Source organism: Cryptosporidium bovis (genome assembly GCF_009768925.1).
Source record: "Cryptosporidium bovis isolate 45015 chromosome Unknown contig_3, whole genome shotgun sequence".
Classification (NCBI taxonomy): domain Eukaryota; phylum Apicomplexa; class Conoidasida; order Eucoccidiorida; family Cryptosporidiidae; genus Cryptosporidium; species Cryptosporidium bovis.
In genome coordinates, this window is record NW_027125024.1 from 242,882 (window position 1) to 256,531 (window position 13,650).

The window sequence follows — 13,650 nt, forward strand, 5'->3', positions numbered from 1 at the left end:
TGGGTGATGCATTTTGAGCAGGCCAGAACTGAAATTATTAGGCGGCACTGGAATGTCACTTTTTTTTAGTTTTTATTTTTGAGTAAAGATAAGAATAATGAGTATGAAGGAATAGAAAATTAATGAACATCCAACTGCTGGCAACGTTGTTTGCTATATTCAATGTGCTATCGGGTATATTTTCCTCAAATTTCGCGACACCTGCAAGATTAATTCCACTCTCATTGATAAATTTGGAGAATAAGACCACTAACAACCAATCAAAAGAACAGCCAGAGAGTAGGGATGGAAGAGATGATGGATGTAATATAGGCATTTCATGGATATATCCACTTGTTAGTTTGGAAATAAAATATCAACGTCTGAAAATAGAGAGTGAAGTGTTCCAGTCTAGAACAGTTTATCGTAGAATAATAATGGCAAAAGGTGTGAAAGAGTCAAGAGTACATCCAAAAGATGCTCTTTATTTTAACACTACTTTTGTTTCTGGGGACAGAGTGAATTTAGGAGAAACTGTAGGAAGTGTTTATTATTCCAGAAATAAAAAAAGTGAAGACTTATATTCTTTTTGTAAAGGTATAATTGGAAATATTAAAACTTCAGGATATCACAGTTTTGATGAGGTTTTATTTATGATTAATTGTGACTTTTCCAGCTTCAGAAATTCAGGAATTTATAGTCAGAAAGTCCTTCCGGATTTAATTGAGAGTGAAAAGAGATTTAAAGATTTATGTTTTAGTGGAAATAGAACAAATATTTGTACTAAGAATAAGGGTAATGAATATTCTGAATTTGTGAATGAATCCGAAACCAAAAATTATTTGGGCAAGAACGGTAATGTACAAAGTTTAGAGAAAGACCAAGTTGTAATTAGTCCCAGATCGGCTAGAAAAGATTCTGAGGTGAACAAGATACCACAGGTTTACATTGAATCAGATTCAAATGTAAGTTGTGGCAAGAACTCAAGTTTTTTACCTCAAAATAACAACTTATTGCTTTCTCCTAAAATTAGTAAAGACAACAATCTGGGTAGTAAAATACGTATTTGCGAGGACAAGGAAGTAGAACGATCTGGAAGTAGAGGAATGCAAAGTAAATTAAAGAGTAAAGACCATAATACGAATCTGGACCTATCAAATCCAGTTTTCACTCAAGATAACCTCAGCTCCAGGATTGAATTCCCTAAGCAAAAGAGGGAAAATAAAGGGTTACTTGATAATTGTCCCTGGTTATTCAGGATGTACATCCCTATATTCGTGTTAGCACTAATTTTATTTGTTGCAAGAATGAAGGACTGGTTAAACATCACGAATTTTTAATTTAAAGTTATTTATTATGGGGGCGTGGATTATTCAGGGTGATGTAAATAAAATGTGACTGAACCGAGATCCTTTGGGAGAAGGGTCGCTCCTACTCATAATACTGGTTTCGAGAATTCTGTTAGCGAGCAGTGTAGATGTAAAATTTCATTAGAGTTTGGTTTAATTTGATTTGCATTTAAGTTACACAAATATATCTAGGATAAATTAGGACACTTGCCGCGCTAAACCAGTGGAGGCGCATTAGTGGCGCTTGTTGCAGTTTATTGCATAGTATGTAGCTAAATAAATAATATCATTAAGTAAATATAAAATGGTAGCCGATATGATTAGGCGGATATAAATAGCAGGATATTTACCTGATTTCCTACATGCCTTAGCTGACCTGTAATAAATGTATGAAAGAAAGTATTTGGAGGTAAGGGTGTAGACAGAAAATATTGGGATAGGAATATATATGTAGATAACTAATATATCAATTGTTTAAGTATCATCTTGTTAACACGTCTGAATTTCCTCTAATAATGAGACAGAAAAAATGTCCCTTGAACGAAGATAGTGGACTTGAATCTCCATTAAATTCAGGGACCGGTAAACACCCAATTATTGAATGCCCTTTATTGGGAGTATCGAAAAAAAAGCTATTTTCTGTAAAGGACGATGGTATTACTACTCCCACTTTGAATTTGTTCTACGACAATTTGGTAGTTCCATTGCGTTACATATCACTATTATTATTGGTTTTGAAGACAGTTTTTGTAGTATTGTGTACAAGATTGAGTTTTAAATTCCCAGCTAAAGACGGACTTGTTTTTATTCCGTCAGTTGCTGTTGTGATTGCTGAATTAATTAAACTTTCAGTTTCACTAATAATGATATTTATTTTAACGGCAAAGAAAAATATTAGAGAGTTCCCAATGGCTCTTTACAAAGAATTAACGGCAGACAAAGATGGGAATTTGCTTATTCTTGTTCCTGGAGTGCTGTTCTTATTCCAAAATAATCTTTTATATTTTTCTTTACAAAGACTTCCAGCAGCCTTGTACCAAGTATTATATCAACTTAAGATATTAGTTACAAGCTATCTTAGTGTTGTTATTCTCAAAAGAAAGCTAAGCATTACTCGTTGGTTTGCTTGTATATTGTTGGTTTTTGGTGTTGTCCTTATACCTAAGAAACCCAATTCAACACAAGGATCCATTTCAGGAACTTATGAATTTATAGTGGGATTGGTAGCTGCAATGTTTTCATCATTCAGTTCTGGGTTGGGAGCCGTTGTTTTAGAAAAAGTAATAAAGGGTTCTGATGAGAGACTGAGAAATGGAGCTGATTTTCAAACTACAGTTTGGGGTAGGAATACTATTCTCGCATTGGTTGGTGTAACTCTTGGAACTGTCCTTGTTTATTTTACCTCAAAGGAAAGAATTGTTGAAAATGGTGTTTTTCAGGGGTTTTCGCCATTCATCCTTTTAGTTATTCTTCTCAACGCGGGTACAGGGTTTGTGGTTGTTGCAGTATTAAAGTATGCAGACGGAATTTTAAAGTGCTTTTGTAATGCTCTCTCAATAATAATTGTCACCTTAGGCTCTTGGTTGCTTATTGGTGATACAAAAATGTCGGTACAGTTTGCAATTGCTGCAGTTATTGTCATATTTGCCGTTTTAATTTACTCACTGGACAAAGCTATTTCAATTAATTGCATTACGGGCATAACTCAGAACCTATCTGACAAAATTTTTAACAAGAATGAATCAGAAAATGCTAACAAAATTGATCCTTATGGCAGAGCGAACAAGGATAATCCACTTTTAGTGACTGAAGTTGAACCGTTAGTATCTAAACACAAAGTTTAAATTCGCAGTTTTTTTTATTCACTTCGACCAGTGATTACTCCTTGCTTTGAGTTTTTTTGATCATTTTTCAAGGTGAAACTGCACTCATTGCAGTTACATCCTTACCACTGATTTTGATATTCATTTTATTATTGTTTTCATTCCAATTTATGTTTAATATTTTTTTCATTTTAAAAGACCAAATATAGATTAAATAGAATAAAGGAGGAAACGGCGCGTTGGTGAGTACCCTCCAAATTGGACTATGTGAATGTGTTGGATGTGAACAGTTGTCCGTTTAAACCTGTAGTTACTTTAATCTCTCTTATTTTTGTTTCACTTTTCCTCACATTTTCTTTAAATTGTCTATTTATTCTCGTGCATATATGCAAAGTGTATCACCGCCAGAAATTAATAACACAAAATGGGCGCCACAGCAACATTTTAAACTAGTTTAAACGAACGTTTTCACTAGTATTACTAACAATAACAGCGTTTCTCTAGTAGTGGATGTTCATAATATAAAAGTGAGCTTTGGGTATATTATTGAAAGTAGTTTTTCTAGTTATATGAAACTATTTACTTCTTTTTTCATTATTTACAAAACTTGTTCGTACCCATGCTTGTATCAATACCCATCTAAGTTATTAACGCTTCCTTCTCATAGTCTTCGTATGATTTGGAATTGTGATAAATTTTTTTTTGATAGGTTTATTTATTCGCTCTTTTTAGTCTGATTCATAGTAATATAGGTTTTAGCGCCAAATATCGGTATTATGTGGGTGTTGAAATTATTTATCTATGAACCGACTATCTTAACAGTGCTGTTTATTTATTTATTTTACCGAGTTTATAAATAGTTTTCTTAAGTAAATAGGAGTATTGTTAGTGGATTTGAGAGAGTAGTAATGAATTTTTGACGTGAAAAGAGAGAGTGAGATTAATATGGAAATAAGAATGAGAGAGAATTCACATAAGGAAGATACAGGGTTGCTTGGAAATAAGGGTGAAGGAAAAATGTTGGAGATTTACTATTCAAATGAAGTGTATTACTTGGGTATATTAAGAAGGAAATATAACCTTCAGATGCGTTATTTTACGCTGTTTTTGATGGCAGTACAATGCATTTGTGTTGTATTGTGTATGAAATTAAGTGTTAGTTATCCATCAAGTGATGGAAAACAGTACCTAACACCGGTTGCTGTTGTATTATGTGAAATGTTGAAGTTCCTGACTTGTATGTTGGTAATCTTTCGAATTTCAGGAGGAAGTTCGTTAAGGGAATATCTACGAGCCTTAAAAGGAGAATTAACATATGATTTAAAGGGAAATATGTTGGTTTGCATTCCAGGAATTCTATTTCTACTTCAAAACAATTTAACATATATAGCCCTTGAAAGACTTCCCGTTTCAGTATATCAAGTGACGGCTCAATTAAAAGTTTTAACAACAGCCATATTTAGTGTGGTGTTATTGAAGAGAGAATTAAGTAAAACAAGATGGATAGGTTGTATTATGCTTTTCATTGGAGTTTTGCTTGTACAAAAGTCATCTGATAAGAACAATGTAAATAAATTCGATTGTATCCAATTTATGATTGGCTTTATTGCTTCTGTAACCTGTTCAATTACATCAGGACTTGGATCAGTCATTATTGAAAAAGTAGTTAAAGATTCAGATAGAGAGGATTTACTGCAAGAACAAAGTATGGGTAGTGGAACAGATGACATAGAAAATAATGGTTCTATTTCAAATGAGAAGACAGTTGTATATAAATCTACAGTATGGGGAAGGAACATTATACTTTCCTTGATTGGTATTTTTGGTGGCATTCCAATTGCCTGGTTCTCATCTAAAGACAAAATAATTAAGGATGGAATTTTTCAGGGGTTTTCTAAATTAGTTGTTTTTGTTATTTTTCTAAATGCTTTTGGGGGTTTTATAGTTATGGGAGTTTTAAAATACTCTGATTGCATTATGAAATGTTTTTTTAATGCTTTAACTATTATTCTCATAACACTTATTTCATGGATTTTTATTGGTGATAGCACACCTTCTGTTAAATTCTTTATTGCAGCTACTATTGTTATTATTTCTATTAACATTTACACTATGAATAAAATTCTTCCAGACGCAATTTATTGCAAACTCAGATCTGCTCTTGGTTTTAAGGAAAAAAACGACCAACAGCCATGTAACTAAATAGCAGTCTAGGCGGTGTGGACTACCGTATCTTTCTCAACAATTTTGGTATTTTTTAATAGAAGGTAATTTGGGGCATACTTTTTCTTTAGAATTATTAATCTTTATTTTAAACATAATTTAATTTGGTACTAGTAATATTCACTCGGAGTGACTTATTCGGTAAAATAGTGTTGATGTGACATTGTGTGTCTGGTCCATTATTACTTTTACATACCATTAAAAAGATGAAAATAGCGAAGGAGCATTGGGACTTGCATGCTTTTTCTCCTTTGAAAAGGGCGTAACTGATTAAATTAATTAGGCCAGTACAATCGTATTTTGGTGGTGATAATGATACTTGAAGAATACGGGTAAAAATGTAAACGTTTATTTGTTATACACGCATTACATCTCATAGGTTCAGAAAATTGTAATGGAAAATAGTTTCAGTAATAAGTCATAAGGTAACGGGATTGCAGGCCAAATTGCTGTTTACATATATTTTTGCATTAAAAACATCCGGTATTGCTTGTAACTAGTAGTAATTTATTCCTATACTTATATCCGATACTTTTGATTTAATTTTCATTAGTCATTTGAAACTTTAATACAATAAATAGGTGCTAATTTGTAGTTTTTTACTTTGTTATTTTGTTTTAGATGGCTTGCTGTTACATGAGTTAAGTATATGCTTCCGTGCCATTTTGCATCATGTATGAAATAAGCAGTGCATTTATCTTTATGGTGAAGGCTGATTAATGAATACGCTAGTTACATAATGAGATTTCAGAAATAATATAAGTACTATTGCAGTAGCATATTCAGTACATGGTAAACGGAGTTTGTTGAAAGGAAATAATCATTAGTATTTTTTATGTGAAAGGAATCGGTAAATCAAGCGAGAAAGTCGAGACAATAATTCAAAACTGTAGATGTGTTAATTAACTACCTTTAAATATAAACTAATCATTGAAAAAAGGAATTTAGGATTTTTAGATGTGTTCGTGAACGCAAATTTTTATGCTAAACATATTCTATAGCAGCAAATTCGGTTATGAACTTGAAGTATTAATTCTTTTAATGATGACAATGGAAAGTACATTAAGTGCAAAAAATAAAAAACACCAAAAAGTAAGTTCAACTTTCCATTCTAGAGGAAATAAATTATGCCCATATTTGCCATAAAACGGGGAGGATATGTCAAATAAATTTGTAAATCTCTTCAAAGATGTCTCGTTGTCACAGTTAATTCTAAAAATACAGCTTAAAATGCAAGGTTTTGTCCAAATAAGAAACAATACAAATAAGTTAACAGTTATATTCCAAATAACTAAATAAATATTCATTTTCATATTAATGATAGATGAGGATCTAATCCATATTGACCAAAATTGATTTACCAATTGAAATGTGATGTAACACCAAGATGATGCTGATTCAAAGTTATCTTGTTTAACATACCAAAGATATGTCGGAATCAATATATTTTGTTCGTAGCTCGAACTCATTCCGTTTTTGGGTAAAACATAATTAGTAAGTCTGAATAGCATAACAATATAACCAAAAATAGAAATAATTATGGAAATGAGAGTCGAAGTATATATTAAATGATTACCATAGTTAACGGGAATAGTATATATTTGATCGTAAAGTGGGCAGAAAAAGTGTTTCCCACAACTTGACTTTGTTTTTTTGTTAAAGCTATCATAAACATTTTCATAGCGATTTAATGGAGAATAGTGCAAGTTTTCAGAGTTGGAATAAATGTTTTTCTTATCAGATAAAATACCCATAAATTTATTCTTGTACGAATTCTGACTATAAGTTTTTTTGTTTTCATTTGGGATTGTGAATGAAAACAACAAAAGTGGAATAAATGTGCAAAATATGTCTATAAATAACCAAGACATAGCTGGTATAATTGCATGCGATTTCCAAAGCAAAATAGATTTACAAGAAATAAAAAAAATTCCAAGATAAATAACGTGATTGTACTTGGATACCTGAGTAAAAACAACTCCTCTTGACTCTATTATGAGTTTAATTATTGAATAAAGCCCAATTTCGTTTGTTATTTTAGCTATGAAAGGAGACAACGCCACATTATGATTGTTTTCATTAAGTAAATTAGAACTTTTTGTTTCATTGTGGATGCAATTGTAATCTTGGTTATCACTGGCATCTTTACAATTAGAGAGCAAAAGCCCAATGTTTGCTTTTTGCAGTGCAACCACATCATTTTGTCCGTCCCCTACAAAAAAAACGGTTTTTCCAATAGATTCAAGCAAACATACCACTTTCCCTTTATATTCAGGGGTGAATCTTGAAAATATTTTTATATTTTCAAGTAGTTTCACGAATACTTTATGGTTTTCACATAAAATGGCACTTTTAACTGTATCACTATTACTTCGACAGTTAGTGTATATATTCGAATTGTTGTTTACATTTAAGAATTCAATCAAGATTTTAAATGCACAAATATTAATTGCTATGCTTGTATTATTGTACAAAATAGACTTCGGTATTAAATTTAATATTGAATATGGGAAAGCTGAGCTCAAAATAGCATTTTTGTCAATTATTTCTTTTTCGCCTTTTGAAACAAAGTCCCAAACTAGATTGTAGTTATCATCAACACTGCATAAAACAAAATGATCGTTGATTATTCCAATCTCTTTTGAAACTAATACGGCTGAATTGATATGGTCTCCAGTTATCATTTTACAGTGAAAATTTCCTTTAATTAAAGTCTGAATTGTTTCTTTTGATTCTTTCCTAATTGGTGAAAAAAGTTCAACAATACCCAATTGAATAAATTGATAGGAATCAATAAGTGTTTTTTGATCTATATTGTTCAAAAACTCTTCATCTTTTTGAATTTTTACCTCAGAAGAAATATTAATATCATCATTTAATATAATGTAACAGAAACCAAGAGCATATGAACCTGAAATTTGATTTGCTAATATTTCGCTTGACCATATTGTAAAACCAAAACCACTTTGTTGGTCTTTTTTCGCTCCAAGTTCCGAACAATTTTTCTCCAAGTCTGATTTTTCATTCGCATAATTTGTTGCATATTTCTCCTCATTATTGTTACCTAGAATGGTATTTTCGTTTATACGGGAATTATCTGTTAATTTACTAATATTCTCAACAGCTCCCTTAGTTAATATAATGGATATCGATTTTACTAGAAAGCTATCAGTGTTATCTATTTTTGAGTCAATAAAATATTTTTTAACATAAACAGATTGTAACCTTAGATTTTCATCAAATGGATATCTCTTTACAACCTCAATTCCATCGCAAATTGCTAAAATACACTCAATTGATTTTGGTGAGTTAACCTTGTTTAAAAAGTTACGTAGATTTTCTAATTCAAACAAGAATTCATTTTTATTGTTATTGGGAATTACGCAAATTCTTTCTGAATTTTGTGTAAAAATTTTGCATCCAAAATAACCTGAGCTGTTAAATAGAGACAATTCTAGTTTCGAACCTGATGGTTCAAAGGTGCATGACTTATTTTCAAAGTTTTGGAAAATCAAGTTGTTGCACGTAGCCATTGCTATATTAAGTACGAATTTTTTGTCATTTAATGAAGCAAAACGAGTATTATTCGCGTTTTGAAATAAGTGAGAATTGCCAAGATTATTATTGTTATCACAAGGAATACCATCAGAATTTATTATTCCAGGGTAAATGTGTATTTTATATATATTAAATTCGGGTATAGTCAAAGTACCAGTTTTATCAAAGCAAATTGTATCAACAATCTTAAGTTGGTCTAATTTACAAGAATTTGTAGATATGATGTTATCTTTCAGAAGACGTTTAATAAAGGAATTAAGGGAGAATGACATGCTTGTTGTTGCCCAAAAAGGTAATATGTAAATAATAGTTGAAAGTATAAAAAAGATGGAGGTGATTTCAAATGAAAGCACATAGGCATCAAAAAAAGTGATGAACAGGCCAAATAATAAACATATAATCCATAGCGGCTTTATTTTAATGTTCCATTTATTTGTCTTTGACAGACCTTTAAAAATGTTATGGGGCAGACATATCTGATTTTCTGAAGGAGAATCAAGATTTATAAACGGATGAATGCTCAAACTGTTTGTGTTGAAAATGTTGTTTAATGTCACAGAACCCGTCTTTACTACAATACCAAAAGCAGGAGTAGATGAAGAAACTTCAATTACATGACTACCTGCAAAAATTGCTCTTTGATCATTAAAATTACGATTTATCTCAATTAATTCTCTAAAGTTGAATGAAGAGGCATTCGCAGTTTTATTCTGTGGTATTGCCTCTCCAGTTAAACATGACTCATCTACAATAATACTTCCACTTAGTAATATTAAATCGGCTGGAATCCTCATTGACTTGTCTATAAATATAATTGAACCTGGGAAAAGCTCTTTTGAATAGATAAATGAACTTTTTGAATTAATTTCATTGATATTTAAAGGCAATTGAGTGCATTTTTCATCAAGTAACTTATATAAATCGTCATCATGACATTGAAGAATTTTTTCTGTTTCTATATAATTTCTTTTTTTTAATACAGACCAAAAAATGGAGTAAAAAGTGGGAATTGACCAACATAATGGCCAAATAATAAATGAGTAAAAAACAGAGTCCAGTAAGGTTATTATTCTTATTATATTAATAGCATATCTTAGTTCTGATATCACCAAATTTAACATTGATGTTTGAGGCAATTCTACCGTATTTAAACCAACAACCTCAATAATTGATTTTCTGTCTTTTACATTTAACGCTCCAATAGCCAAAGAATTTTTTTCATCCAATTTAGCACTAATATCAAATCTATATGATAATTTTGTCATCAAATACTCTCTAGACCAAGTAAATTTATCGTCTATCCACCAATATTTTTCGTGATTATACTCAAAATAACGCGACAGATTTGAACCAAAAAAATCTATATGCTTTGAACAAATATTTACCTCATGAAGACTTGGAACGCTATCAAAGCTTTCAAAAAGAAGTCTTTTTGTCATGAATAATAATCCTTCATTTTGTTTGCTTGTATTACTTTTTTTTTGCAGGGAAACATATTTACAGTCTGAAAGGCTTGCTGGAAGAAGAAATACAAGATTATATGAACCATATATCTTCAAGGAATAATGGTGAAATAATATACAAAAGATTACTATTACCAGGCTTCTTGCATATATTCTAACACATGCTTCCCAATTCAGTTCCTTATCAATGATAGGTATATATGACCCTAAAAACATTATTGAGACGTACAACAAATGAAATGTATACGGAAAAATGATAAATACTATTATGTCAAACGCCTTTAATAATTCACCATATATTGATTTTTTATGCCCTTTTATTACATAAGTCCCGAAATCATCTATCATTTCATTATTTTTTTTATATCCTCTCAGAAATAACAACAACACGTGACCAATCAACACTAGTAATACACATAATAAGTGGTATTTTTGGAGCTGCTCTATTGACTCAAACATTTTTATATCTCAAGCCTTTTTTCTTTATTTCTCTTGTAATTGTCTTTTGTGACTGATTCATTCACTTTGACAAATTATTAACAATTTTATGGTTAGCGCCAAAATTTCACTCACTTTAGACCATATAATAACTGGAGTTTCAAGGGTACTCTTTTTCCTCGCATTTCATTTTTCTCTCTATTCCTTTCGTTACTTTCTACTTTCATTTTTGCATTATTCTTGTTATTTATTTGAAGATAGAATCAACGAAATAGAGGGAATAAACAGTGCTGTAGTCATTGTGATTTATTCTTTTAAGAAAAGAGCATTTAGTTGCAAGATACATACATTAAATGTAACTTTTGTGTGTATCCTTAAGAGGTTGAAAGGAATCTTTGCCATTCAGAACCGAATTAAATGCATTTGATATGTTCACACTAAAAATTTTTAGTTTAAAACGTAAATTTCAACGTTTTGACCAAATTAACTTAAAAGAAAGAAAACTAATCTTTTATCCCTTTGCTCATTTATCCACAATTTTTTTTGCTTAAAGGAGGATCCAGTAAATGAGTATTAATTTGTTTTGATGTATGAAACAAGTATGTCAATATTCCCTATTTGTTCTTTTCCGAGCTAATAATTGCGTGTTTAATAGCCGGAATTGAGTTAGATGCTATCATTACTACTGCGCTCCCTCGGAACAACTACAAGCAATTGGAAGCATTATTTAAAGTAATGATCACCAATTTATATACAGCGTTTAAGAAGGGAACACACCAAAAAAAGGTACTATATATTCAAGTATTGATCACTGGTGTACATTAATATCAATTATAGTGGGCAAAGAGTATAGTTGTTTCAAAATACTAGGATAAGAATTTAAAATAATGTATATAAGTCAATTGTATGATAAATATCGCATTTAACGCCCTTTTGAACTTTTAATAGTTTGCTTTCTTCGTATAATCTATATAGTGGATTGATTTTGATTTAAACTTGTGCAATACCTTGGCGCCATACACATTTGTTGGCCGATAATAATATGGAAGAAAAATAAAGGGTGAAAATTCAAATAAATAATAAAAAGAAAAGTTTAATTCTTACCTTTTTTTACAAATAATAGTTTTGGTAAGTTAGCTATGGGGAATTCGATATATTTCTGATCTAATTAATGAAAACTGGAATATTCACACAGTAAATAACATAGGAATTTAATTAGTTACCAAATAATTCGATAAATAAACAATATTTATTAGAGTTTAATTTTGTAATGCAATGGGATTAAGAGAAAAACGAAGAGAGGAGGTTAGTAGTGGAGAAAGTGGCAACAATGGAAGTGAGAGTGATAATAATGTAAGAAACAAAGACTATTCACAAGAATACAGCAAAGTCTTGAACAGATTAAAGGAACATCCAGACTCTGAACCGTTTTTAGAACCTGTAAATTGGAAAAGATTGGGTTTAGATAACTATTTGAGTATTGTAAAGAATCCAATGGACCTAAAGACTATAGAGAAAAAGGTAAAATCGAATTCATATTTAATACCAGAAAAATTTTGGGAGGATATAGAACTTATATGGTACAATTGCCAATTATATAATCATGAATCTTCAGAGGTTTATCAACAAAGTGTAAATTTAGGGGCATTTTCAAACGATTTAAAGAACAATTTGTTCCCATTTTTATCTAAAAAGAATAATTCAAAACGAAAATACGATTATTCTGACTCTTCTACAAACAATGAGAATAATTCTGGATTATACAAGAGAGCACTGTTATGTCAGAGGGTTTCTAAACTATCTCCAGAACTCATTCCTTTTGTTATTAGACACATTTATTCAGAAGACCAAAGCATTTTACATCACTGTGGGGAAAACAAATTCGCTATCGACTTTGAATATATGAATGACAGACTTGTTTCCACCACCTCTGCTATTACAAAAAGGCTATTAAAAATGCAGCAAATTTCAGACTAATAATGGTTTTAAGCTACATATTTCTCCTTAGTGTATGTTTAAATAGTAGCAATAACGAATAGGAAGAAGAGGAAGAAAACACATATTTTCATAAATAGGGAGATTGATTAACAAGTGGAAAGCAGTACTATATCCACTTCTTCGTTTAGTAGTTATGGCATTCAGATGTTTCAGGTGGAATAGTGAAGTACGGAAGGCTATACAAGATAAAAAAGGTAAAAACAATCAACAGATAAGCGGGGAAGCACACAAATAATACATTTGAAAGCAACAAAAATAATGGAAGAAATAAAGTTCGAATTACTATTTTCCTCTTGGTTGTTATAAATGTTATTACTATTATCACTGTTATTATTGTTATTACTATTATTATCATCATTATTTTAAGGCTATCAAACTAGGGTTTTTTTGAAATAATTAATAAATGTGCAACATATGTTAATTTATAGCTACTTAGGAAAAGAAGAGAGAAATACATCACTAGTTCTATTGTTCATAGTTATTATTATTGTTGTTACTACTTCTTCTTTGTTCTCTTTTTTCTGCCAATTTGTGCCTAGCTTGTAAATAAGAAACGCGATTTACAGACACATTTATAGCCTATTTTAGCTTACGACTTATTTAAATTACTTAAAGTATTTTTACAAATGCTAATTAACATAGATAAGCAATCATTCCCGCCCAAATGTGGCGGGTCTTGACGCTATTTCATATTTAAATAATAAAGTATATATACTATAAAAAGACGAAAAAGGACACTAAAACAAGTTCGAGGGAAGAATAAATAAATAATAATAGACACAAACGCATTGTATTCATAATTAGCAAATAATAATAATA

At 30.7% G+C, this 13,650-nt stretch overlaps 5 protein-coding genes across 5 annotated transcripts; 4 read left to right on the forward strand and 1 right to left on the reverse strand.

Annotated features, from left to right (window-relative positions):
* Positions 1 to 122: 122 nt before the first annotated feature.
* Positions 123 to 1,319, forward strand: FG379_002087 (uncharacterized protein; the record flags this gene model as incomplete). The annotated part of the gene is made up of 1 exon (XM_067327956.1): positions 123 to 1,319. One exon carries the CDS (start codon positions 123 to 125, stop codon positions 1,317 to 1,319), a length of 1,197 nt encoding a protein of 398 aa, XP_067183495.1.
* A 524-nt stretch (positions 1,320 to 1,843) lies between these two features.
* On the forward strand, positions 1,844 to 3,172 carry FG379_002088 (UDP N-acetylglucosamine transporter-like nucleotide sugar transporter; the record flags this gene model as incomplete). Its single annotated transcript, XM_067327957.1, has 1 exon — positions 1,844 to 3,172. The coding sequence occupies one exon, from the start codon at positions 1,844 to 1,846 to the stop codon at positions 3,170 to 3,172; it is 1,329 nt and encodes a 442-aa protein (XP_067183496.1).
* Positions 3,173 to 4,096: 924 nt separating this feature from the next.
* Positions 4,097 to 5,353, forward strand: FG379_002089 (UDP N-acetylglucosamine transporter-like nucleotide sugar transporter; the record flags this gene model as incomplete). The annotated part of the gene is made up of 1 exon (XM_067327958.1): positions 4,097 to 5,353. One exon carries the CDS (start codon positions 4,097 to 4,099, stop codon positions 5,351 to 5,353), a length of 1,257 nt encoding a protein of 418 aa, XP_067183497.1.
* A 1,034-nt stretch (positions 5,354 to 6,387) lies between these two features.
* On the reverse strand, positions 6,388 to 10,854 carry FG379_002090 (uncharacterized protein; the record flags this gene model as incomplete). Its single annotated transcript, XM_067327959.1, has 1 exon — positions 6,388 to 10,854. One exon carries the CDS (start codon positions 10,852 to 10,854, stop codon positions 6,388 to 6,390), a length of 4,467 nt encoding a protein of 1,488 aa, XP_067183498.1.
* Positions 10,855 to 12,108: 1,254 nt separating this feature from the next.
* On the forward strand, positions 12,109 to 12,810 carry FG379_002091 (uncharacterized protein; the record flags this gene model as incomplete). Its single annotated transcript, XM_067327960.1, has 1 exon — positions 12,109 to 12,810. The coding sequence occupies one exon, from the start codon at positions 12,109 to 12,111 to the stop codon at positions 12,808 to 12,810; it is 702 nt and encodes a 233-aa protein (XP_067183499.1).
* Positions 12,811 to 13,650: the final 840 nt, after the last annotated feature.